This window comes from Neoarius graeffei, chromosome 18 (genome assembly GCF_027579695.1).
Source record: "Neoarius graeffei isolate fNeoGra1 chromosome 18, fNeoGra1.pri, whole genome shotgun sequence".
Lineage (NCBI taxonomy): Eukaryota > Metazoa > Chordata > Actinopteri > Siluriformes > Ariidae > Neoarius > Neoarius graeffei.
Window position 1 is genome coordinate 41,127,737 of NC_083586.1, and position 24,391 is coordinate 41,152,127.

Below are 24,391 nucleotides of genomic sequence, written 5' to 3' on the forward strand. Positions count from 1 at the left end.
CCAGTTAGCACATGCTCTTATCCAAAGCAACCTGGGGAGCAGTTGGGGGTTAGGTGCCTTGCTCAAGGGCACTTCAGCCATTCCTGCTGGTCCAAGGAATCAAACCAGCAACCTTTTGGTCCCAAAGCTGCTTCTCTAACCATAAGGCCATGGCTTCCCCCAACTATAGATAGATCGATAGATAGGTAGATGGATGGATGGATGGTCAGTCTCCTCAAGATTAATTTGCCCAGTCTAATACCTTTCACTTTTTTTCCCTGATGAAGTCCTTTGGTTTGTTGGCAGTGTGTTTTGGGTCACTGTTTTGCTGCATGAATTTCCTCCCAATTAGATTGGTTGCATTTCTTTGTGAATCGGCAGACAGAATGTTTTTGTAGACTTCTGAGTTTATTCTGCTGCCATCATGAATTACATCAACAATAAAGATTAGTCAGCCTGTACCAGTAGCAGTTATGCAAGTCCAAGCCAGGACACTACCTCCACCGTGCTTGACTGATGAGCTCATAGGTTTTCGATCATGAGCAGTGTCTTTTTTGAATGGTGGATTGTGATACCTTCACCTTCAAACGGTGGAGGTTCTTGGTGATGTCACTGAGTGTTGTTTTTCTTTTTTTTTCTTCACAGCTCTCACAATGTTTCTGTCCTCAACTGCAGTTGTTTATCTTGGCTGACCTGTTTGATGTTTGGTTATTTCGTTTTCAGGACATGCCAAATTGTATTGGCTGTGAACAATGTTTGTGCAATGGCTCTGAATGATCTTCCTTTGTTTCTCAGCTTTACTTTTGGCTCACTTTACTTCTATGAACAGCACTCTGGTCTTTACGTTGGTTTATCCTTCTGAACAACAAATGCAGTCTTCACAGGTGAAATCCAGGGCTCAAACCAAGAGCAAATATCCAGAGCTATTAATTATTCAATCTAACAGGATATACCTGGGCAACAAGAGATACCTGTCAGTCAGTCACATGTTCCAATATTTTTTGATCACCTGAATAATGGGTGCCTCATCTTTTGATCTCAAACCCATATGTCTTCAGGGTATTGACCCTGCTGTTCCAATACTTTCAGAGGGGACTGTAGACCTTGTGCACCCTTTGTGATCATCTTACATTAGTTATGTTGGTTACCTATCCTTTTCCCACCAGAAGGGCACCTTTTTTTTTTTCAACATAGGCATTTTAAAAATCATGGGGCCCCTTGGTGGTTCGGGGCCCTAAGCAAGAATTTATACTTCTTGTTGCAAGAAACAGCCCTGAGACCAGGTAATGTTCTTCAAATCTTCAATGTCCTATTGACACACATCTGGTATTAATTTGTTTTTTTGCCAAAAAAAAAGAGTTCTACCACTGCTATGTTATCAGGTGACCTGCAAATCTGATTGTTTTTTACTACAGACAAGAAGAGGAGAAATTATGCTTATTTCATGAGCGCAACTATAGTAAAAGCAAAATAAAACAATACTTATATACCTGTATTGCGCTGCAGGACTTTTATATCTCCTCAGACATTTCTTTGCCCAATGTGTTACATTTGTGTCATAAAATTATTTTATTGTTCTTAGTATCATTATATCAATTGCACATTTTCCTCAAGGGGACATCAACACTGTGGTTCTCCATTGGTTTCTTATATAACTTTTGTGATTATCTGGCTTTCAGCACCTACATTCTCCAAACACAGTTCTGTCCAAGTGACAAAAGCAGATTACTGAAATGAGATCTCAGCACTGATGCATCTGGGTCTTTTTTTTTTAAATGATGAAGGAATTAGGCCATCTAAAGCACACAAAAAGCTACAGGCGAGACTGAAAATCCCAGACGATGTTAGTGCTAGCCATTTGTGACCAGGCACAAGAGCTCTTAATTAGGCAGAAGGGTAACTAATTATTCATATCAATGATGGAGAGAGTGAAGGGTGAGCACAGAGAGGGATAAAAGTAGAAAAATGATTTATGATCTGATAAAAGCCCTCATTGCAGCATGCCAGTTTGGGGGTGGAGGCATGAAGGGGACTGCAGAGTGGACTGGCTGTCCCTTCAAAAGCGAAAGAATAAATCATGGCATAGAGAGAGTTAAAAAGAGAGGGAGTGAGTGCAAGAAAGAGAGACTCTGAAGAACCTTGAGCTGCTTGGTCTTTTCCTTCAGTGTTTGTTGGTAGATCTGAAGTTGTTCAGCTGCCTCTGGACCGGGCTGACGAGCTAATATGTGCTTCAGTTCCACATACAACTTCTCCTTCTCCTATGCACAGTGAGTACACACACACACACACACATTCACACAGAGTATTAAATAATTTTGAGTTAATAAGGTACAAATGTACATTAAAGACTACCCAGAGCCATCAGATGATATTAAAACCCTCATTTCAGCTATGATTATTCTTCCATTAAGTATACTCAAGAGTCTGGTCTGTGCAAACATACTAAATTAAAATGAAAACTTCAGAAGACTGCTGGTTAAGCAGACAGCCCAGCATGGCTTACTAATTCATATCGAAAAAAAAAAAAAAAGATTTGGTTCCAAGTCGGCTACATTTCAGTCTTGGTTATTCTTACACAGTAAAGATTTGTTTTCTGTTCTCTACTTAAAGAAGTCTCAAACCAAAACATAATTAATAGATGTTCTCGCATACTCAAGAAACAACAAAATGTACTGAACACATACTGTATATGGGCTGTTTCACAATCAGGGTATACTTTTCAGGTCCACAACAGTCCAAAAATCAAACCTCAGATTTTTTTGTGATTCTCTGCTGCCAAAAATTACCTTTTGAAAGGGGAATTAACTGAGCAGAATTTCAGAGCTACAGGTCATTTATTGGTCATTTTACTTGTGGTGAGAAGACGGCACATAGTGAATTTCTAAAACTGACCCGCTTTCTTGTAGTCCACATGAATATGGTTTACAAAGTGAAAAACTGTTGAAATGTACATGAGTACGTGAATGTTCTAAGTTTTCCAGTACTGTGCAGCGACGTGTGTACGCTGTGGTAACTAATAACAACTGAAAACAGTAACGATCCTTGTGGTTTTCCACAGAGGACACTTTTTGACTGACACATTTCAACCACTTGTGAAGCTCTGCTGCAAATGTGTCTCACATCTGTTTCAACCTGTGTTTTACTGTGTAACAACAGAGTATTCTGCTTCAAACGAGACAAATATTTTCTTAAAAATCATTTAGAACCTCATCATATGGAGAGTGTTTTCTGGAGAGGACATTTATGACAGACAAAGGATCCTGTCAGAGGCACTTAGTTTACAAAAAAATATATATAAAACTTCCACTTAAATATATTTCTATTATGAATGATAAGTAAAGTAAAACCTGGTTAGTACTAAAAAAAAATGCAATTCTGAATTTAAGCAGTAAAATCCTAGTCTAATAATTAAAGTAGAATTTAATTATTGAAATGACCACAAGGTCAAAACTGAACCAACATTTGACTCTTACAAATAGATTTTTAAGAACTTGTAAGAGACGTTACTGCTGTAGGTAGGGATGATGTGTCCCAAATTCAAAATGAGTATATATTTTTCAAAAAACAATAACATTTCTCTGTTTCAACATTTGATATGTTGTCTTTGTAATATTTTCAATTAAATATAGGGTGTCCAAGATTTGCAAATCATCATATTTTGTTTTGCTTTGTTTTTATTTTATTTACGTTTTACACAGTGTCTAAAATTTATGGAATTGGGGTTGTATACTGGAGTGAGTTGGTGTTATTCAAAAAGACAGCCACGATCGTAAAACAGCCCATATAAGGTGTAATGTCTCTCTCTCATTATTTCTTTGGCACTCAACCATTAAAGTCAAGTTATATGACAAATATGATGAAAGGATAGATCATCTTAGATTATTATATGTCATTTAATACATTAAAAATTTAATTGTTGGCAAATTGGAAAACGATCAATTATAGGAAAATTATCAACTTTTCATCATCCCGTTGTTAATTATTTTCTAATATTTATGCGCTGTCATGTTCTTTTCCTTACTTATCAATCTACACAGGTTAGCACAGCCAGAAGCTACTGGAAAATGTTCTGTTCGCTCATAGAAAGCATCATGTTTGCAAATTCTTAAATTCCATCAACGAAGTAACACTTACAGTGGGGAGATATACAGTACACCTTCAGTTCCTAGCACATGTGGACACTGGAAATGTTAATGTAACACTGCTTATTTGTGGAGTTAATTTGTTAACCAGTATAGCTGGTTAAGGAGAAACCAGGAACAATTCCATAATAATAATAATAATAAGAAGAAGAAGAATATGGCTATCAGCTAATGTGCTCTAATTTAATTCTCAATATTTGGGTTGAGTATGGGCCTTGTGCTTCCGGAGCGCAGGTGGCCAAGTGGTTAGAGCGCTTGACCGCTAAGCGAACGGTCCCTGGTTCGAGCCTCGGCTCGACGGGGATCTGGGGCTCGCTCCCTGTCCACCCAGCAGTGAATGGGGACCTGGTGGAAACATTGGGGAAGTTAAAGGCGGCGAGGAAAGGAACTGGCCACCCTACCTCACTATGCCGATGGCCCAGGACAAGTGCGCTCTTTAACAGGCACTCCCCCAATGTACGAATCGTATATGGGACTCCCCTTTGCTTGTGCTTCCATGTATAATGGATATAGTATCTGATCACTAGAGAGCATTTAGAATTAAATTTACACCACAAGACAAGCACAGCATGGAAGAGAAACTACATACGATAACATTGCTGCAACACTAATTTATAAAAGGTACAGATATTGACATATTAAAGATACAGCTATTAATACTCAAAGGTGTCAGTGCAAGAAATAAACTACAGTGGCATGCAAAAGTTTGGGCACCCTTACTGAAAATGTCTGTTACTGTGAATAGTTAAGTGAGCAGAAGATAAACTGATCACCAAAAGGCATAAAGGTAAAGACGACACATTTCTTTTCAGCGTTTTCTGCAAGATTTGTGTATTATTTTTGTTTTGTACAATTGGAGAGTGAAAAAAGAAAAGGAACACCATGCAAAAGTTTGGGCACTCCAATACATTTGAGTTCTCAGGTAACTTTTACCAAGGTTCCAGACCTTAATTAGCTTATTGAGCTGTGGATTGTTCAAAGTCTTCATTAGGAAAGGTCAGATGATGCAGATTTCAAAGCTGCATAAATTCTCTGACTCCTCAAACTTGTCCCTAAGATCAACAGCCATGGGCTCCTCTAAGCAACTCCCTTGCATTCTGAACAATAAAATAATTGACACTCACAAAGCAGGAGAAGTCTACAAGAATGTAGCAAAGTGTTTTCAGGTAGCTGTTTCCTCAGACTGTAATGTTATTAAGAAATGGCAGTTAACAGAAACAGTGGAGATCAAGGTGAGGTCTGGAAGATGAAGAAAACTTTCTGAAAGAACTTGTCTTGTTGGATTTCTAGAAAGGCAAATAAAAAACCCTGTTTGACTGCAAAAGACCTTCAGAAAGATTTAGCAGACCCTGGAGTGGTGGTGCACTGTTCTACTATGCAGCAACACATATGACCTTCATGGGAGAGTCATCAGAAGAAAACCTTTCCTTTCCTTTCAAATTCTGTAAAGCTGCTTTGCGACAATGTTTATTGTTAAAAGCGCTATACAAATAAACTTGATTTGATTTGATTTGATTTCCTGCGTCCTAGCCACAAAATTCAGCATCTGAAGTTTGCAAATGAACATCTAAATAAGCCTGATGCATTTTGGAAACAAGGCCTGTGGACTGATGAAATCAAAATAGAACTTTTTGGCCATAGTGTGCAAAGGTATGTTTGGAGAAAAAAGGGTGCCAAATTCCAGGAAAAGAACACCTCTCCAACTCTGAAGCATGGTGGTGGATCGATCATGATTTGGGGTTGTGTTGCAGCCAGTGGCACAGGGCACATTTCACTGGTCAAGGGAAGCATGGATTCGAATAAATACCAGCAAACTCTGGAAGCAAACATCACACTATCTGTAAAAAAGTTGAAGTTAAAAAGAGGATGGGTCCTACAATAAGACGATGATCCAAAACACACCTCAAAATCTACAATGGAATACCTCAAGAGGCACAAGCTGAAGGTTTTGCCCTGGCCCTCACAGTCCCCTGACCTAAACATCATTGAAAATCTGTGGACAGATCTCAAAAGAGCAGTGCATGCAAGACAGCCCAGGAAACTTGTAGAACTGGAAGCCTTTTGCAAGAACGAATGCGCGAAAATCCCCCAGGTAAGAACTGAAAGATTATTAGCTGGCTACAAAAAGTGTTTACAAGCTGTGATACTTGCCAAAGAGCGTGTTACTAGGTACTAACCATGCAGGATGCACAAATTTTTGCTTCAGGCCCTTTTCCTTTTTTGTCATTTTGAAAATGTAAAAAATGAAAATAAAAAATTGGTTTTGCTTAAAATATAAAGGGAATGAGTCATCTTTAACTTTATGCCTTTTGGAGATAATTTCATCTTCAAATTGCTTAACTGTTCACAGTAACAGCAATTTTGACTGGGGTGCCCAAACTTTTGCATACCACTGTATCTAGAGAAAGGAAGGAAGAAACAAACAAAGAAGAAAAAAGATATATAAGAAACAAATCAAATTAATAACAATAAGACAGAGTCATCTATATCCCCCACCCTATACACCAACTATATACCAAGTTTCAAGACACTATTTGTCACATTTTTCAAGTTCTGCTGCAGGAAACCAACCCTACCTCTTTACACTGACCTCAGCAGCCCATGGAATAAATCCATTGGACCTTTGGTCCAGGGGAGCTGAAAATTTAAATTTCTCACATTTCTTACTATCAAAAGGCACATATACATTACTTAATCAACACATATACCAACTTTCAAGACCATACTTCTCAAGTTCTGCTCCAGAAACAAAACCTACCCCTAAGACTAACCTGACAGACTAAGTCTGAAATTGTTTCCATGGAAACATGAAAAATTAAAACTTCTTAAATTTCTTAGTATGAAAAGGCACATCCACATCACCTTGTTAACATGTATACCAAGTTTCAAATCCATATCATGAATAGTTTTGGATATATGCTCCGGAAACGAACGCTGCTCTTAGAAACGAAGTCAAAATCTATTTTTTATGTAAAAAAATTGAAAAATATATTTTTAAAAAGCCCAAAATAGCAAAAGGCACCAGGTCACATGTTGTGTGTACAAAGTTTCATGAAGATGTCTTCAGTAGCTTTAAAGATATCACCCGGAAATGAAAATGTGACCAGATGGCCAGACAGCCGGATGGACGGACAGATGGACAGATGGACGGACAGATGGAATCCATTTCTATATCCCCCACCAAACTTTGTTTGGACGGGGGATAATAACAAGAACACAATTACAGTAGGGTGCCAATTCATCTTTGGTGCTTGGCTCCAAGGAAGGAAGGAAGAAAGGAAGAGGGTGAGGGAGGAAGAATATAATAGTCTTACTAATGGAGGAAATATCTTGACCCTTTAATACTGATAAACAGCTTAGCCAACCCAGAGGTCAATAGTGAGCACTTGTCAATATTAAGGACTTTTGGACAAGCACCTGTCATGGAACTAAGCCAAACGTGTTCTGAAAATCCGCAGGTACACAGCACAGCTGGAATTAAAGTGTCAAATAAACCAGTTGAGGCATTCTATTTCTATGACGAGACAGATAACATGGTATTTCAATACTTGTCAGTTCCAAAGGAATCCCATCCCAGATCTGTATATCTCATTTCAGAGTACTGACAATTATTGAACTAATATGGCATATCAAAGACACTGCTTGTCATGCTTGTCAAACGTAACAGCATCAGAGTGACAGCTATTATCCAACAACCTCCATGCATCACTGAATCATACACATATGCCTACAGCAATTTAAGCATGACCACACAAATAATAGCACTTTGGAATGGGCTCTGGTTGCCTTGATTTGAAACAAATAGCATCCTCTGGCTATTTATGTGGGATACTGCAAACAGATTACATGCTCCGTCTTTCTTGACTTCCTGGCTGTGACTAAGAATTTTGAGCTTTCATCATATGACCATGCATCCTACACCTCTCAAATCCTATGCTTTGTCACCCTCCTTCCTGGCATACATGCACTCACACTTTCTCAACTCCAACTTTAATCATTCTGCAAAAGCACACCTAAAATTAAACATGTATGTAGGCATCGACTTTAGTATTTGGGTTTGCCTTAGAAACACAATTCAAGCCTTTAGACCAAAATCTATTGAAGATTTTATCTTGTTTTATGCAACGCTTGATATTCAACAAACCGGCCACTGAAAGATTGATGTAGCTACTTAAGAAGGACTGACTTCTCATTAACCTGGTCTTCCATCAGTAACTGATCTTGCAAATGGGCACCTCTAAATCACAATAGAAAGTAGTGCTTTCACAGAAGATGTGGGTTAAAGAGCACTTGGTGGTGTGCTTCAGTCATCTGTTAAGGCCTCTGCAATTAGCTGTAAAAGACCTCAGATATTACCTCACTGAACAACCTTTTACCCTCATCCCAGACCGTACTCACTCTCCCCAGTTGGTAACTGTTGTATGAAAACTAGCTAGAAGCTGCATATGTGTGTTGTCATGTGCTATGGGAAGGTGTGTTGGGCTCCAAAAAAGTTCCAGCAGCTGAACCCCTGAGACCTCATGCTCATCAATTCAGACTTCCATAAGTCACTCATAATATACAAATATACACATCAAACAGAGGGGTCCTATCTTAAGAAATGGGTGGTTATAAGAGCATCTGGTGGTATTCATCAGTCATACCTTGTCGCCTAAATATTACATCTTGAGGCATTCTTGCTCCTTACCATAGGCCTGCAACAGAGGTCTAGAGTGAATGACCTGACCCTTGGATCTTAGCACAGCACAACTTCATATTTTCAGGTAGACAGAGTCCCAACACCACAACTTAGATTTCATATAGTCAGGGTCACTCCAGTATCCAATATTCCATATCTGTGAGTGGCAAAAGTATGTGAACTTTTGCTTTCAGGATCTGGTGTGACCACCTTGTGCAGCAATAACTGCAACTAAACGTTTCCGGTAACTGTTGATCAGTCTTGCACACCGGCTTGGAGGAATTTTAGCCCATTCCTCCATACAGAACAACTTCAACTCTGGGATGTTGGTGGGTTTCCTCACATGAACTGCTCGCTTCAGGTCCTTCCACAACATTTCGATTGGATTAAGGTCAGGACTTTGACTTGGCCATTCCAAAACATTAACTTTATTCTTCTATAAACATTCTTTGGTAGAACAACTTGTGTGCTTAGGGTTGTTGTCTTGCTGCATGACCCACCTTCTCTTGAGATTCAGTTCATGGACAGATGCCCTGAAATTTTCCTTTAGAATTCGCTGGTATAATTCAGAATTCATTGTTCCATCAATGATGGCAAGCCGTCCTGGCCCAGATGCAGCAAAACAGGCCCAAACCATGATACTACCACCAACATGTTTCACAGATGGGATAAGGTTCTTATGCTGGAATGCAGTGTATTCCTTTCTCCAAACATAACGCTTCTCATTTAAACCAAAAAGTTCTATTTTGGTCTCATCCGTCCACAAAACATTTTTCCAATAGCTTTCTGGCTTGTCCACGTGATCTTTAGCAAACTGCAGACGAGCAGCAATGTTCTTTTTGGAGCGCAGTGGCTTTCTCCTTACAACCCTGCCATGCACACCACTGTTGTTCAGTGTTCTCCTGATGGTGGATTCATGAACATTAACATTAGCCAATGTGAGAGAGGCCTTCAGTTGCTTAGAAGTTACCCTGGGGTCCTTTGTGACCTCGCCGACTGTTACACGCCTTGCTCCTGGAGTAATCTTTGTTGGTTGACCACTCCTGGGGAGGGTAACAATGGTCTTGAATTTCCTCCATTTGTACACAATCTGTCTGACTGTGGATTGGTGGAGTCCAAACTCTTTAGAGATGGTTTTGTAACCTTTTCCAGCCTGATGAGCATCAACAACGCTTTTTCTGAGGTCCTCAGAAATCTCTTTTGTTCGTGCCATGATACACTTCCACAAACATGTGTTGTGAAGATCAGACTTTGATAGATCCCTGTTCTTTGAATAAAACAGGGTGCCCACTCACACCTGATTGTCATCCCATTGATTGAAAACACGTGACTCTAATTTCACCTTCAAATTAAGTGCTAATCCTAGAGGTTCATATACTTTTGCCACTCACAGATATGTAATATTGGATCATTTTCCTCAATAAATAAATGACCAAGTATAATATTTTTGTCTCATTTGTTTAACTAGGTTCTCTTTATCTACTTTTAGAACTTGTGAGAAAATCTGATGATGTTTTAGATCATATTTATGCAGAAATATAGAAAATTCTAAAGGGTTCACAAACTTTCAAGCACCACTGTAACTCCATGTTTTTGAACTGTAGAGGAAACCAGAGCACCCAGAGGAAACCCATGTAGACATGGGGAGAACATGCAAACTCCACACAGAAAGGCCCCCGCCAGCCCCTGGGCTCAAACCCAGAACCATCTTGCTGTGAGGCGACAGTGCTAACCACTACACCATCGTGCCGTGGAGAGTGAGGCTCTCAAGGGACTTCAGATATTAACTACAGTATGCAGGTGGCCCTTCACCCTCATATACTTTATTACAATGTCTGGTTAGTATGAAGGACACACAACCTGTTACCAGGTGTTTCTTGGCACTGACTGAATAGGCAAGGTGACATCATCACAATACAGGTTACCTCAACACTATGGGGAAAAGACTGTAATGTCTGGCCTCTGACTGGTGTTCAGCACCTTGGGCAGTGACCCTCCAAGCACCACAGACAGGCATAAAGGCAAATCAATATGTATCAAAATAGGATAAAACCTCTTTGGATGGTAATCAGGATGGAATGGAATAAAAAAGGCAGCATGGCAGTGATGAAAACAAAAATGATGCCAGATAAAAACTGCTTGTGTGTTGCCATATGCAAATTCTGCTTGCCCAGACTTTTCCATAGCCATTTTGCTCATGCTCCATCCGCCCAATGCACAATTTCTAACTACACTCCACAGTCCTAAATGTACCTGACCTAAACACAATCAAGCTGCTCTGAAAATTGAATTTATTTATTATTTTTTTTTTTTAATGAGAAAGGTGTACAGCCAAATACAATTTTGGCCTTTAAATATGCATATATCCTTTCTTAATAGTATAGCCTGCTTACCCAAGGGAAGTACAAGCCAATAACTTTTAACTTTAGGAATAAGTTCAATAATTAAATAAAAAATGCACCTTGTGTATGAAAAAATATGATAAATAACTTGCTTAAATAGAGTGGCACGGTGGTGTAGTGGTTAGCACTGTCACCTCAGAGCAAGAAGTTTCTGGGTTTGAGCCCAGTGGCTGACGAGAGCCTTTCTGTGTGGAGTTTGCATGTTCTCCCCGTGTCTGCGTGGGTTTCCTCCGGGTGCTCCCACAGTCCAAAGACATGCATGCTAGGCTAATTGGTGGCTCTAAATTGACCGTAGGCATGAATGTGAGTGTGAATGGTTGTTTGTCTCTATGTGTCATCCCTGTGATGATCTGGCAACTTCTCCAGGGTGTACCCCACCTCTCGCCCATAGTCAGCTGGGATAGGCTCCAGCTTGCCCACGACCTTGCACAGGATAAGCGGCTACAGATAATGGATGGAACTTGCTTAAATAATACTTTTTAATCCGTTAAGACTGATAGTCACGGACTGTTGGTCACACCACTCCCACTGCAGTCTTTGCGCAGTGAACAATAATGCACTATCACTTTTTACAATGTTTACAATGCTTTTCATAGACAAAATATTTGTTTATTTATTTTGTTTCCATATGCTATGTCAAAATTTCCACACATTATCAGGGACTGGTACTGGTTGGCACTGGACTGTCTGTTTGTGCTATTTGTCGTTTTTGCACTGTCCTTGTTGTTTGCACTTTATTCTTGATGTTTTCACTTTATGTTGTGTATAGTTTATTGTCTGCAAATGGCTGTATGATGTGTCTAGTGTGTAGGCGTAGCGTTAGTGTGCTTGCTACCTCTCACTTCAGCCCTCATCGCTGGCTAGCAGAGCTGCTGCGCAGCACTGCGAAAAGAGAGCCGAGTGCATAAGTCTCTCCTGCCAGTACATAACCTCTCCACAGCAAGTCCTATGCAGTGCCTCCACGTGGCTACAGGTAGAAACTGGGCACCGCAAGGCCCCAGGCTAAACTGCAGGGAGCTTGGAGGAGGTCTGGCCCCCAGACATGCGCATGCACAGCCCACCGGTGTGTGGACACACCCTGATGCCCATGAACCACACCCCCAACTATGGGTAAATAGCACACGGGTAGACGGAGCTCATTAGCCTTGGAAGGCAGTCCACCTAGGGGAAAGAAAACCCTGAATTCAAGCCTGCATAGCTGCGGAATGCGCATCTTAGACCATGGTGTGACACACAGATCACTCTGGTCATCCCACTGCATCCTAGTCTCCCCCCAGGTGTCTTGGCCATGCCTTGCTACTGGATTCAGAAGTCCAGGACGAGAGAGTGAGGTTGGCATTTACCCGCACAGCCCTTCCTCACTATAATCCAAGTATTGCGCAAGTCAAGACTCTGGACTAATCATGAGTTTATTGTCTGCAATGTTTGCACTTGCTGCACTCTTTCACTTTATGTTGTTATATGTAGATTTGTAGTCTAGTGATGTTTTATGTAGCACCGTGGTCCTGGAGAAACGTTATTTCATTTTAACTGTGTACTGTACCAACTGCATATGGTTGAAATGACAATAAAAAAGCCTTGACCTTGACGTTTTTCAAATTTGCAAAAAGAGTGTCTAGCTTGTTTTTTACTCGTTTGTGCCTACAAATAGCTTGTTGAGATCATAAAATTATCAAATCAATTAAAAGAAGAAGCCTTTATTTGTCACATGCACACTCAAGCACAGTGAAATTCATCCTCTGCATTTAACCCATTTGAAGCAGTGACCACACACACACACCCAGAGCAGTGGGCAGCCATACTACAGCGCCCAGGGAGCAGTTAGGGGTTGGGTACCTTGCCCAAGGGCACTCCAGCCCAAGGCTGCTCCATGTTAACCTAACCGCATGTCTTTGAACTGTGGGGGAAACCGGAGCACCCAGAGGAAACCCACACAGACATGGGGAGAACATGCAAACCCCACACAGAAAGGCCCCCCGTTGGCCACTGGGCTCGAACCCAGAACCTTCTTGCTGTGAGGTGGCAGTGCTAACCACTACACCAACGTGCTGCCCCAAATCAATTAAAATCAGGTCCAGCATTGCAAATAATGTACAGACCTACCTTAGAGTTCTCTGTGTTAAAATGGTGAATTATTGTCAAAAGTGAAACCACAGAAGAACTGAAGATTCCTTTTGTACCCTTGCTTTATAATTCTATTACCTTTTCCATTCTTTTCTGAAATGATTCTGAAAGGCGAAAGAACATGTTGCTTTCACAATTGTGTACTATAACAATAGCTGTGTACGTTATATGTTTACGTTACCAAAAGTTGGTTCCACTCCACATGTTCCTCTCTAATTCACAGTAAACAATATCAACAACTACAGCTTAGCTAGCTGAGATTACTGTTGCAACTGTACAACCCCGATTCCAAAAAAGTTGGGACAAAGTACAAATTGTAAATAAAAACAGAATGCAATAATTTACAAATCTCAAAAACTGATATTGTATTCACAATAGAACATAGACAACATATCGAATGTCGAAAGTGAGACATTTTGAAATTTCATGCCAAATATTGGCTCATTTGAAATTTCATGACAGCAACACATCTCAAAAACGTTGGGACAGGGGCAATAAGAGGCTGGAAAAGTTAAAGGTACAAAAAAGGAACAGCTGGAGGACCAAATTGCAACTCATTAGGTCAATTGGCAATAGGTCATTAACATGACTGGGTATAAAAAGAGCATCTTGGAGTGGCAGCGGCTCTCAGAAGTAAAGATGGGAAGAGGATCACCAATCCCCCTAATTCTGCGCCGACAAATAGTGGAGCAATATCAGAAAGGAGTTTGACAGTGTAAAATTGCAAAGAGTTTGAACATATCATCATCTACAGTGCATAATATCATCAAAAGAGTCAGAGAATCTGGAAGAATCTCTGTGCGTAAGGGTCAAGGCCGGAAAACCATACTGGGTGCCCGTGATCTTCGGGCCCTTAGACGGCACTGCATCACATAACAGGCATGCTTCTGTATTGGAAATCACAAAATGGGCTCAGGAATATTTCCAGAGAACATTATCTGTGAATACAATTCACCGTGCCATCCGCCGTTGCCAGCTAAAACTCTATAGTTCAAAGAAGAAGCCGTATCTAAACATGATCCAGAAGCACAGACGTCTTCTCTGGGCCAAGGCTCATTTAAAATGGACTGTGGCAAAGTGGAAAACTGTTCTGTGGTCAGACGAATCAAATTTTGTACCGGTAGTTCTTTATGGAAATCAGGGACGCCGTGTCATTCGGACTAAAGAGGAGAAGGATGACCCAAGTTGTTATCAGCGCTCAGTTCAGAAGCCTGTATCTCTGATGGTATGGGGTTGCATTAGTGCGTGTGGCATGGGCAGCTTACACATCTGGAAAGACACCATCAATGCTGAAAGGTATATCCAGGTTCTAGAGCAACATCTGCTCCCATCCAGACGATGTCTCTTTCAGGGAAGACCTTGCATTTTCCAACATGACAATGCCAAACCACATACTGCATCAATTACAGCATCATGGCTGCGTAGAAGAAGGGTCCGGGTACTGAACTGGCCAGCCTGCAGTCCAGATCTTTCACCCATAGAAAACATTTGGTGCATCATACAACGGAAGATATGACCAAAAAGACCTAAGACAGTTGAGCAACTAGAATCCTACATTAAACAAGAATGGGTTAACATTCCTATCCCTAAACTTGAGCAACTTGTCTCCACAGTCCCCAGATGTTTACAGACTGTTGTAAAGAGAAAAGGGGATGTCTCACAGTGGTAAACATGGCCTTGTCCCAACTTATTTGAGATGTGTTGTTGTCATGAAATTTAAAATCACCTAATTTTTCTCTTTAAATGATACATTTTCTCAGTTTAAACATTTGATATGTCATCTATGTTCTATTCTGAATAAAATATGGAATTTTGAAACTTTCACATCATTGCATTCCGTTTTTATTTACAATTTGTACTTTGTCCCAGCTTTTTTGGAATCGGGGTTGTATTTCACCTTGTCGACTTTATACTTTTCAATGTTACATCTTAATACCAGCATGTTTTGCCCTTTCAGTAGAGGATTCTGTGATCTGTATGCTTATTCGGGAATGGATCTAGCTTTACATCTTTTAGATCTTCCTCATAGTGATGGCTATCACAGAGGTGCAGTGGGTAGTGTTGCCATGATGAATTGGCTGTATTACATTCCATTATGCAGAATGTTAACTTTCACATAAAAAAACAATGATAATAATGCACTGCAGCTTTTATCTGTTCACTGATGGCATAGTCACAGTTCACATTTATTACTACTTTAAATACGGTATCAATAATAAGGAGAATCCAATTGTCATGGATGACCAGTATCAAATCACACTTCCTTGGCATTAGGAATATACCTCAGCATTTTCATATGCTTAGGTATTGTATTTCCATAAATATTGTTTATTCTGCTAGATATTAGACAGTAATCATTCATTTAATTAATCTGTTTTATAAATGCGCTGTATATATCAAACCAAAAGAAATGGTCTGGGTCAAAACTGCATGCACTGCAAAGTGCTGAACAGAACCTGAGAGTTAAATAAAGCTGTTCTTCTTTTGAAAGCTTTGTGTTAGAGAGATTTTCAAATTGATTCTCTGCATGACCTGACCCCACAGGTGTTTGATGAGTCATCAGCGGCCAATAGGATGTGACAGATTGTTGCGAGCTGAGAATAAAGCAGGGTGTTTACCTGGAGGAGAAGTTCTTTCTCTACCACCTCCTCAGTTTTGGTTATCAGGCGCCGCTGAAGAGAATGTATCTTCTGAATCAGCTCAAAGGTGCTCGGGTCACTCGCCTGCAGAGAAACCATTTAGAGAGACAGAGAGAGAAAGAGAAAGGAAGAGAAGAGAAGAGAAGAGAAGAGAAGAGAAGAGAAGAGAAGAGAAGAGAAGAGAAGAGAAGAATTATAGAGAGGGAATCAGAAATGAAGCAATGAGACAGAATGAAAGAGACTGAGACTCTGCCCTTAAATGTGGAGACTTTAAGCCCATTTACCATGACCTCAGTTTCTCAAGGAACTGTGGGGACAAATGTCTGATGTCATTAACTATGAGGAGAGAACATGTATTTAAGCGAAGGGCCACCAGTAGCAAACTACACTGGATGTTTATATGTCTTATCTCTATTTATGGTCAACAATCTGATGAAATAATATGATGCATTGCAATGGGACACAATTTATGTAATTTAGTAATACGGTGTGCTATAATGCATGTGTAATAAGGCGTGATAATGCATACCCGGACCACACCATAAGATTTAGCCTTTAGTCATCAATGGCCCCTACATAAAATAAATAAAATATAAATAATTATATAAATTGCAGAAGGATACAGGGTGAGTGTGACTTGTATACCTTGTAGGCCAACATACGTATTATCACATGACTATCATTAAGCTTAATGACCTTAGAAGTAGGGTGGCATGGAGGTGTAGAGGTTAGCACTCAGTACGTTTACATGCACATCCAAATCGAGCTACTGTCTGTAATCGAGCTAAGGGTCCCAGCAGGGGTGCCAAAGAAATCCAATCCTACATGCACACAAGGAAATCGAGCTGTGTGAGGTACATTGTGCACCCGAGCCACAGGTGGCACTACACGCCCCATCGTGTTGGTACACTTCCGGTTGTCGTCATGAAGAAGAGCTATTCAAGAGTATAAACAAAGTTATCAGCAGTGTTGCCAGATACTGCTGACGTTTTCCAGCCCAAAACATGTTCAAATCCGCAAAAATGCACTTAAAACCTCCCAATCTGGCAACACTGGCAGTTCCGTGTTCACAAGTTCCGTGCTCAAGCTGTTAGGCTTGCTCTAACAGACTGTATGGCTACAAACTGTCCTGCGCAGACCACTGTTTTGTAAGACAACTTATTTTGCACAATTGTATATTTTTCTAAAGTCCATTTTTTGCTTACAATTTAACTTATGTCTTAATAAACACACAAAAAAGTTCAATTGTTTTGTTTTTATTGACATTCTTCAGATGTTGGACATATATATATATATATATATATATATATATATATATATATATATATATATATACACACACACACACACACACACACACACACACAAATACAATGACTTGTTTATGTACACAATTCACAGCTATGCAACAGCTGTACAGATGTATTTGGTGATACAGTAAGTGAGCTAAATTTTAACAGTGCAAACAATGCCACAAAAAGAAAAGATTCATGCCGTTGTCATGCCGACCGAGGCTGTTGTGTTTCCCGCTTGTGGTCTCGTCACTCGTCACTTCCGGAAGGGGCAGTGCTGAAGTAAGTAGCTCGAATATGTAGCTCAATAGGGTATACATGCACTAAGTAGCTCGGCAGAAATCACATAATCTAGGTTGTGTAGCTCGATTCCGAGAAATCAAGTTCGGTTCAATTTCAGCCGAATTAAGGTGTATACATGGCATTTTGAACTTCGATTTCAGTCGAGCAACGGCAGAAATTCGATTCTCTCTATGTGTATGTAAACGCACTGACTGTCGCCTCACAGGAAGAAGGTCCTGGGTTCGAGCCCAGCAGTTGATAGGGGCCATTCTGTGTGGAGTTTGCATGTTCTCCGGGTGCTCCGGTTTCCCCCACAGTCCAAAGACATGCAGATTAGGTTAATTGGTGGCTCTAAATTGCCCGTAGGTGTGAATGTGAGTATGAAAGCTTTAATCTACAGTTTAAATCTACCAATATTCTTACCTGAAAGTATTGCCGCTTTTCCACTACAAACGCGGCTGAGCCGTGCCGTGCCGAGTCGAGCTGAGTCGAGCTGAGTGGGGCTGTTGGAGTTGCATTTCGACTACAACCGCGCTGAACCGTGCTGGCTGGAAGTGGGTGGACACATTGGGTGGAGTTAGTGAAAGTGGGTGGACGTCACGTGATGTCGTTAAGCAGCGCAAACAGTGACATCAGTGACAGTGGCGGAACAAGTCAGAGCCGGGCCGGGGGCGGGGCAAATGACCGGGCCCTTTATTAAAGCTTATCATAACATCATTTTAGGCTACAAAATGTCCGCAACTGCGGTGATTACCAATTTCAACACTACCGGGTGCAACTATATGTTATTTAGTACATCAAGTCCTTCAAACGAACATGTAACTCAGAAACAAAAAACATTAGGATACTGTACATGGCTCATAATAAAACATCAATAGCCTATACTGCGCACATTATTTGAAGGGCATACGAATGAGCGCTCAGAGGTTGCAACGGTGACAGGAAGAGTCAGAAATAAAAGGAGGGCGGTGCAAACCTCACTGAATGCACTGTGTTTACCAATTTCAACACTACGGGGTGCAACTATGTTATTTTGTACATTAAGTCCTTCAAACGAACATGTAACTCAGAAACAAAAAAACATTAGGCGACATACTGTACATGGCTCATAATAAAACATCAATAGCCTACTGCGCGCATTATTTGAAGGGCATACGACGAGCCTTGCACTCCGCGAACTCGTCCACAATGCTCTGTATGTCACTGATTCAGTGAGCTTTTAAGCGGTAGTCTCATGACCCGAATAGTAAACAATAAACATGGAGGACATGGAGTCGTTAGTGTTGCTGGTCTTGGTGCTGATGAGGCGAGGCGCATAAGGCTTCAGAAATTCTCGTAATTCGTAATTATTCTCCTTCCGGGTTTGCGGTGTTTACAGATCCCAGCGCGCTCGCGGGGCGTGTGTGGGCATGTGAGGACACTCCTCCTCACCAATCAGTGCACAGGGGAGTGTCTGCTCACGCCCCCAACCTCACTCGGCACGGCTTGGCTCGCTTCAGCCCCACTCCAAAACGGTGCGAGTTTTAGGGGCTAAGCAGGGCTGAAACGAGCTGAGTCGTGCTGGTTTTTGGTAGTCGAAACGCGAGCCATGTCGGGCTGAAGTGAGCTGAAGCGAGCTGAAGTGAGCTGAAAAAGGGTAGTGGAAAAGGGCCATAAGTTTGCTGTTCTCACCTACAGTGGTGCTTGAAAGTTTGTGAACCCTTTAGAATTTTTTATATTTCTGCATAAATATGACCTCAAACATTATCAGATTTTCACACAAGTCCGAAAAGTAAATAAAGAGAACCCAGTTAAACAAATGAGACAAAAATATTATACTTGGTCATTTACAACCCCGATTCCAAAAAAGTTGGAACAAAGTACAAATTGTAAACAAAAACGGAATGCAATGATGTGGAAGTTTCAAAATTCCATATTTTATTTGGAATAAAACATAGATGACATATCAAATGTTTAACCCTTTGGTGACTGACCCCTTGAAAATGGTTCCTCCAGGAACTATGACTTTTCAGTTGTCAAGACAACAGAAGAACTAAAATACAAAAACAGAAAGATATGTCACAATGCTCTTGTGCACAAAACAAAATGCTCTTGTATTTTAGTTTTTCCGTTGTCTTGACGACTGAAATGTCATCGTTCCTGGAGGAACCATGTTCAAGGGGTCAGTCACCAAAGGGTTAAACTGAGAAAATGTATCATTTAAAGAGAAAAATTAGGTGATTTTAAATTTCATGACAACAACACATCTCAAAAAAGTTGGGACAAGGCCATGTTTACCACTGTGAGACATCCCCTTTTCTCTTTACAACAGTCTGTAAACGTCTGGGGACTGAGGAGACAAGTTGCTCAAGTTTAGGGATAGGAATGTTAACCCATTCTTGTCTAAGGTAGGATTCTAGTTGCTCAACTGTCTTAGGTCTTTTTTGTCGTATCTTCCGTTTTATGATGCGCCAAATATTTTCTATGGGTGAAAGATCTGGACTGCAGGCTGGCCAGTTTAGTACCCGGACCCTTCTTCTACGCAGCCATGATGCTGTAATTGATACAGTATGTGGTTTGGCATTGTCATGTTGGAAAATGCAAGGTCTTCCCTGAAAGAGACATCGTCTGGATGGGAGCATATGTTGCTCTAGAACCTGGATATACCTTTCAGCATTGATGGTGTCTTTCCAGATGTGTAAGCTGCCCATGCCACATGCACTAATGCAACCCCATACCATCAGAGATGCAGGCTTCTGAACTGAGCGCTGATAACAACTTGGGTCGTCCTTCTCCTCTTTACTCCGAACGACACGGCGTCCCTGAGTACCATAAAGAACTTCAAATTTTGATTTGTCTGACCACAGAACAGTTCCACTTTGCCACAGTCCATTTTAAATGAGCCTTGGCCCAGAGAAGACATCTGCGCTTCTGGATCATGTTTAGATGCGGCTTCTTCTTTGAACTATAGAGTTTTAGCTGGCAACGGCGGATGGCACGGTGAATTGTGTTCACAGATAATGTTCCCTGGAAATATTCCTGAGCCCATTTTGTGATTTCCAATACAGAAGCATGCCTGTTATGTGATGCAGTGCCGTCTAAGGGCCCGAAGATCACGGGCACCCAGTATGGTTTTCCGGCCTTGACCCTTACGCACAGAGATTCTTCCAGATTCTCTGAATCTTTTGATGATATTATGCACTGTAGATGATGATATGTTCTAACTCTTTGCAATTTTACACTGTCGAACTCCTTTCTGATATTGCTCCACTATTTGTCGGTGCAGAATTAGGGGGATTGGTGATCCTCTTCCCATCTTTACTTCTGAGAGCCGCTGCCACTCCAAGATGCTCTTTTTATACCCAGTCATGTTAATGGCCTATTGCCAATTGACCTAATGAGTTGCAATTTGGTCCTCCAGCTGTTCCTTTTTTGTACCTTTAACTTTTCCAGCCTCTTATTGCCCCTGTCCCAACGTTTTTGAGATGTGTTGCTGTCATGAAATTTCAAATGAGCCAATATTTGGCATGAAATTTCAAAATGTCTCACTTTCGACATTTGATATGTTGTCTATGTTCTATTGTGAATACAATATCAGTTTTTGAGATTTGTAAATTATTGCATTCCATTTTTATTTACAATCTATACTTTGTTCCAACTTTTTAGGAATCGGGGTTGTATTTATTGAGGAAAATGATCCAATATTACATATCTGTGAGTGGCAAAAGTATGTGAACCTTTAAGTATCTGGTGTTGACCCCCTTGTGCAGCAATAACTACAACTAAACGTTTCCGGTAACTGTTGATCAGTCCTGCACACCGGCTTGGAGAAATTTTAGCCCATTCCTCCGTACAGAACAGCTTCAACTCTGGGATGTTGGTGGGTTTCCTCATATGAACTGCTCACTTCAGGTCCTTCCACAACATTTTGATTGGATTAAGGTCAGGACTTTGACTTGGCCATTCCAAAACATTAACTTTATTCTTCTTTAACCATTCTTTGGGAGAACGACTTGTGTGCTTAGGGTTGTTGTCTTGCTGCATGACCCACCTTCTCTTGAGATTCAGTTCATGGACAGATGCCCTGACATTTTCCTTTAGAATTCTCTGGTATAATTCAGAATTCGTTGTTCCATCGATGATGGCAAGCCGTCCTGGCCCAGATGCAGCAAAACAAGCCCAAACCATGATACTACCACCACCATGTTTCACAGATGGGATAAGGTTCTTATGCTGGAATGCAGTCTTTTCCTTTCTCCAAACATAACACTTCTCATTTAAACCAAAAATTTATATTTTGGTCTCATCCGTCCACAAAACATTTTTCCATTGGCCTTCTGGCCTGTCCACATGATCTTTAGCAAACTGCAGACGAGCAGCAATGTTCTTTTTGGGGAGCAGTGGCTTTCTCCTTGCAACCCTGCCATGCAAACCATTGTTGTTCAGAGTTCTCCTGATGGTGGACTAATGAACATTAACATTAGCCAATGTGAGAGAGGCCTTCAGTTGCTTAGAAGTTACCCTGGGGCCCTTTGTGACCTTGCCAACTATTACATGCCTTGCTTTTGGAGTGATCTTTGTTGGTTGACCACTCCTGGGGAGGGTAACAACCATCTTGAATTACCTCCATTTGTCCACAATCTGTCTGACTGTGGATCGGTGGAGTCCAAACTCTTTTTAGAGATGGTTTTGTAACCTTTTCCAGCCTGATGAGCATCAACAATGCTTTTTCTGAGGTCCTCAGAAATCTCCTTTGTTCGTGCCATGATACACTTCCACAAACGTGTTGTGAAGATCAGACTTTGATAGATCCCTGTTCTTTAAATAAAACAGGGTGCCCACTCACACCTGATTATCATCCCATTGATTGAAAACGCCTGACTCTAATTTCACCTTCAAATTAACTGCTAATCCTAGAGGTTCACATACTTTTGCCACTCACAAATATGTAATATTGGATCATTTTCCTCAATAAATAAATGAGCAAGTATAATATTTTTGTCTCATTTGTTTAACTGGGTTCTCTTTGTCTACTATTAGGACTTGGTGGAAATCTAATGATATTTTAGGTCATATTTATACAGATATATAGAAAATTTTAAAGGGTTCACAAACTTTCAAGCACCACTGTAGAAGCCTTTATTTGTCACATGCACACAGTGAAATTCATCCTCTGCATTTAACCCATCTGAAGCAGTGAGCGCACACACAAGTGAGCAATGAGCACACATGCATACCCAGAGTAGTGGGCAGCCATGCTACAGCACCCGGGGAGCAGTTGGGGGTTAGGTGCCTCGCTTAAGGGTACTTCAGCCCAAGGCCACCCTGTTTTAACTTAACCGCATGTCTTTGGACTGTGGGGGAAACCAGAGCACCTAGAGATAGCCCACACAGACATGGGGAGAACATGCAAACTCCACACAGAAAGGCCCCCGTCGGCTGCTGGGCCCGAACCCAGAACCTTCTTGCTCTGAGGCAAAAGTGCTAACCACTACACCACCACTACATGCCGCCTTCTGGATGCCATGCTTGTGACTTCTTCCAGAATTGCTTAAGAATTGCATTCAAGTATTTAGCGATTCAAGTTATGACATCTAAATTGAGTTTCATACAAGACACAATCTGCATCCACTTCTCCTCAAATAATGAGAAGCTGTATACACGCTTAATTATGTTTGCACTTAAGAACTGCAGCTGCAATCATAAAGACTCATCCCAGGACTCCTTTTCATCCTTTCAGCGTACCTGTATTGATTGTACACAGTACTGATCATCTTGACAGTATACAGTAATAATTGACAGTATAACCAGACTTTCCTTTTGAGTCTGGTTCCTCTCAAGATTTCTTCCTCAGGTCCTCTCAGGGAGTTTTTTTTTTTTTGCTCTTGCTTCTGGCTTGCTCTTTATGATGTACTCATGATTGCCTCCTGATTCACTTGTGATTGTAATTCTCCCAATTGTAAGTATGGAAACTGGTCCACTGAGATGAGTCAGTGAATCCTTACACCCTTAAACTGTACAGTTATGTACATTACAGACAGGATAAGATTTCCTGACATACAATACTGTGCAAAAGTCTTTGGCACATGTAAAGAAATGCTGTAGAAGAAAAATGGCTAAAAATAATGAAATGAAATATTTCAACATTAAAAAAATAGTATAAACAGCAGTAAGTCATAATAAATGAAACAAAGTCAATATCTGGTGTGAAACGACCCTTTGCTTTAAAAAAAATAGCAGTCTCAGGTACAATGAGTGCAATTTTATATGGAAATGAGCTGTAGGTTTTACTGAGCATCTTACAGAACCAGCCACAGTTCTTCTGGACACGTTGACTGTCACACTTACTTCTTAATTTTGCACCAAAACCCAGTAGCCTTCATTATGTTTTCTTTTTTAATCTAAAAAAAGTCTTATATAATATGCTGCTCAGATACAAACTTTTTTTTTCTGTGACATTTAATTTTGTGCTGGAAAACGAATGTTTGGGACTCTAAAATGTTTTTGCATTGATTCGATAATGCTGAAATCACAAAATATAAATCTATCACAAGGTTTGTGTGAAAAAAAAACAGGGCGCCTAAGACTTCTGCACAATACTGTATATCTGTTAAGTAATAGCTCTTGTAGGGTTTGTGGATGAGCAAGGTACACTACTAGGTCACATGACTATAACCTGTATTTAAGCTTTGTCTGTGCCAGGAATTCAATAAACTTAAATCCTCCAATCGTGTTGTTTCTCTGACAAGTTGTTTAAAATGTTGTCTATAATTTACAGTTGTTGTTTCATTTTGGTTTTAGCAAGAGATGATCGAAAAGACAGTTAACAAAAGTCTCTTCATACTGAAAAAAAAAATGGAGACGTCTTTTCCCA

General features: G+C 40.6%; 1 protein-coding gene across 1 annotated transcript in view; it reads right to left on the minus strand.

Moving 5' to 3' along the window:
- The window catches only part of cfap58 (cilia and flagella associated protein 58), a 370,653-nt gene that overhangs the window by 103,307 nt on the left and 242,955 nt on the right, over positions 1-24,391 (minus strand). The window contains exons 15-16 of the mRNA XM_060898284.1: positions 15,944-16,048; positions 2,118-2,237 (exon numbers count right to left, since the gene is read on the minus strand). Coding sequence (XP_060754267.1) covers positions 2,118-2,237; positions 15,944-16,048 — 225 coding nt within the window. The remainder of the gene's footprint in view (positions 1-2,117; positions 2,238-15,943; positions 16,049-24,391) is intronic.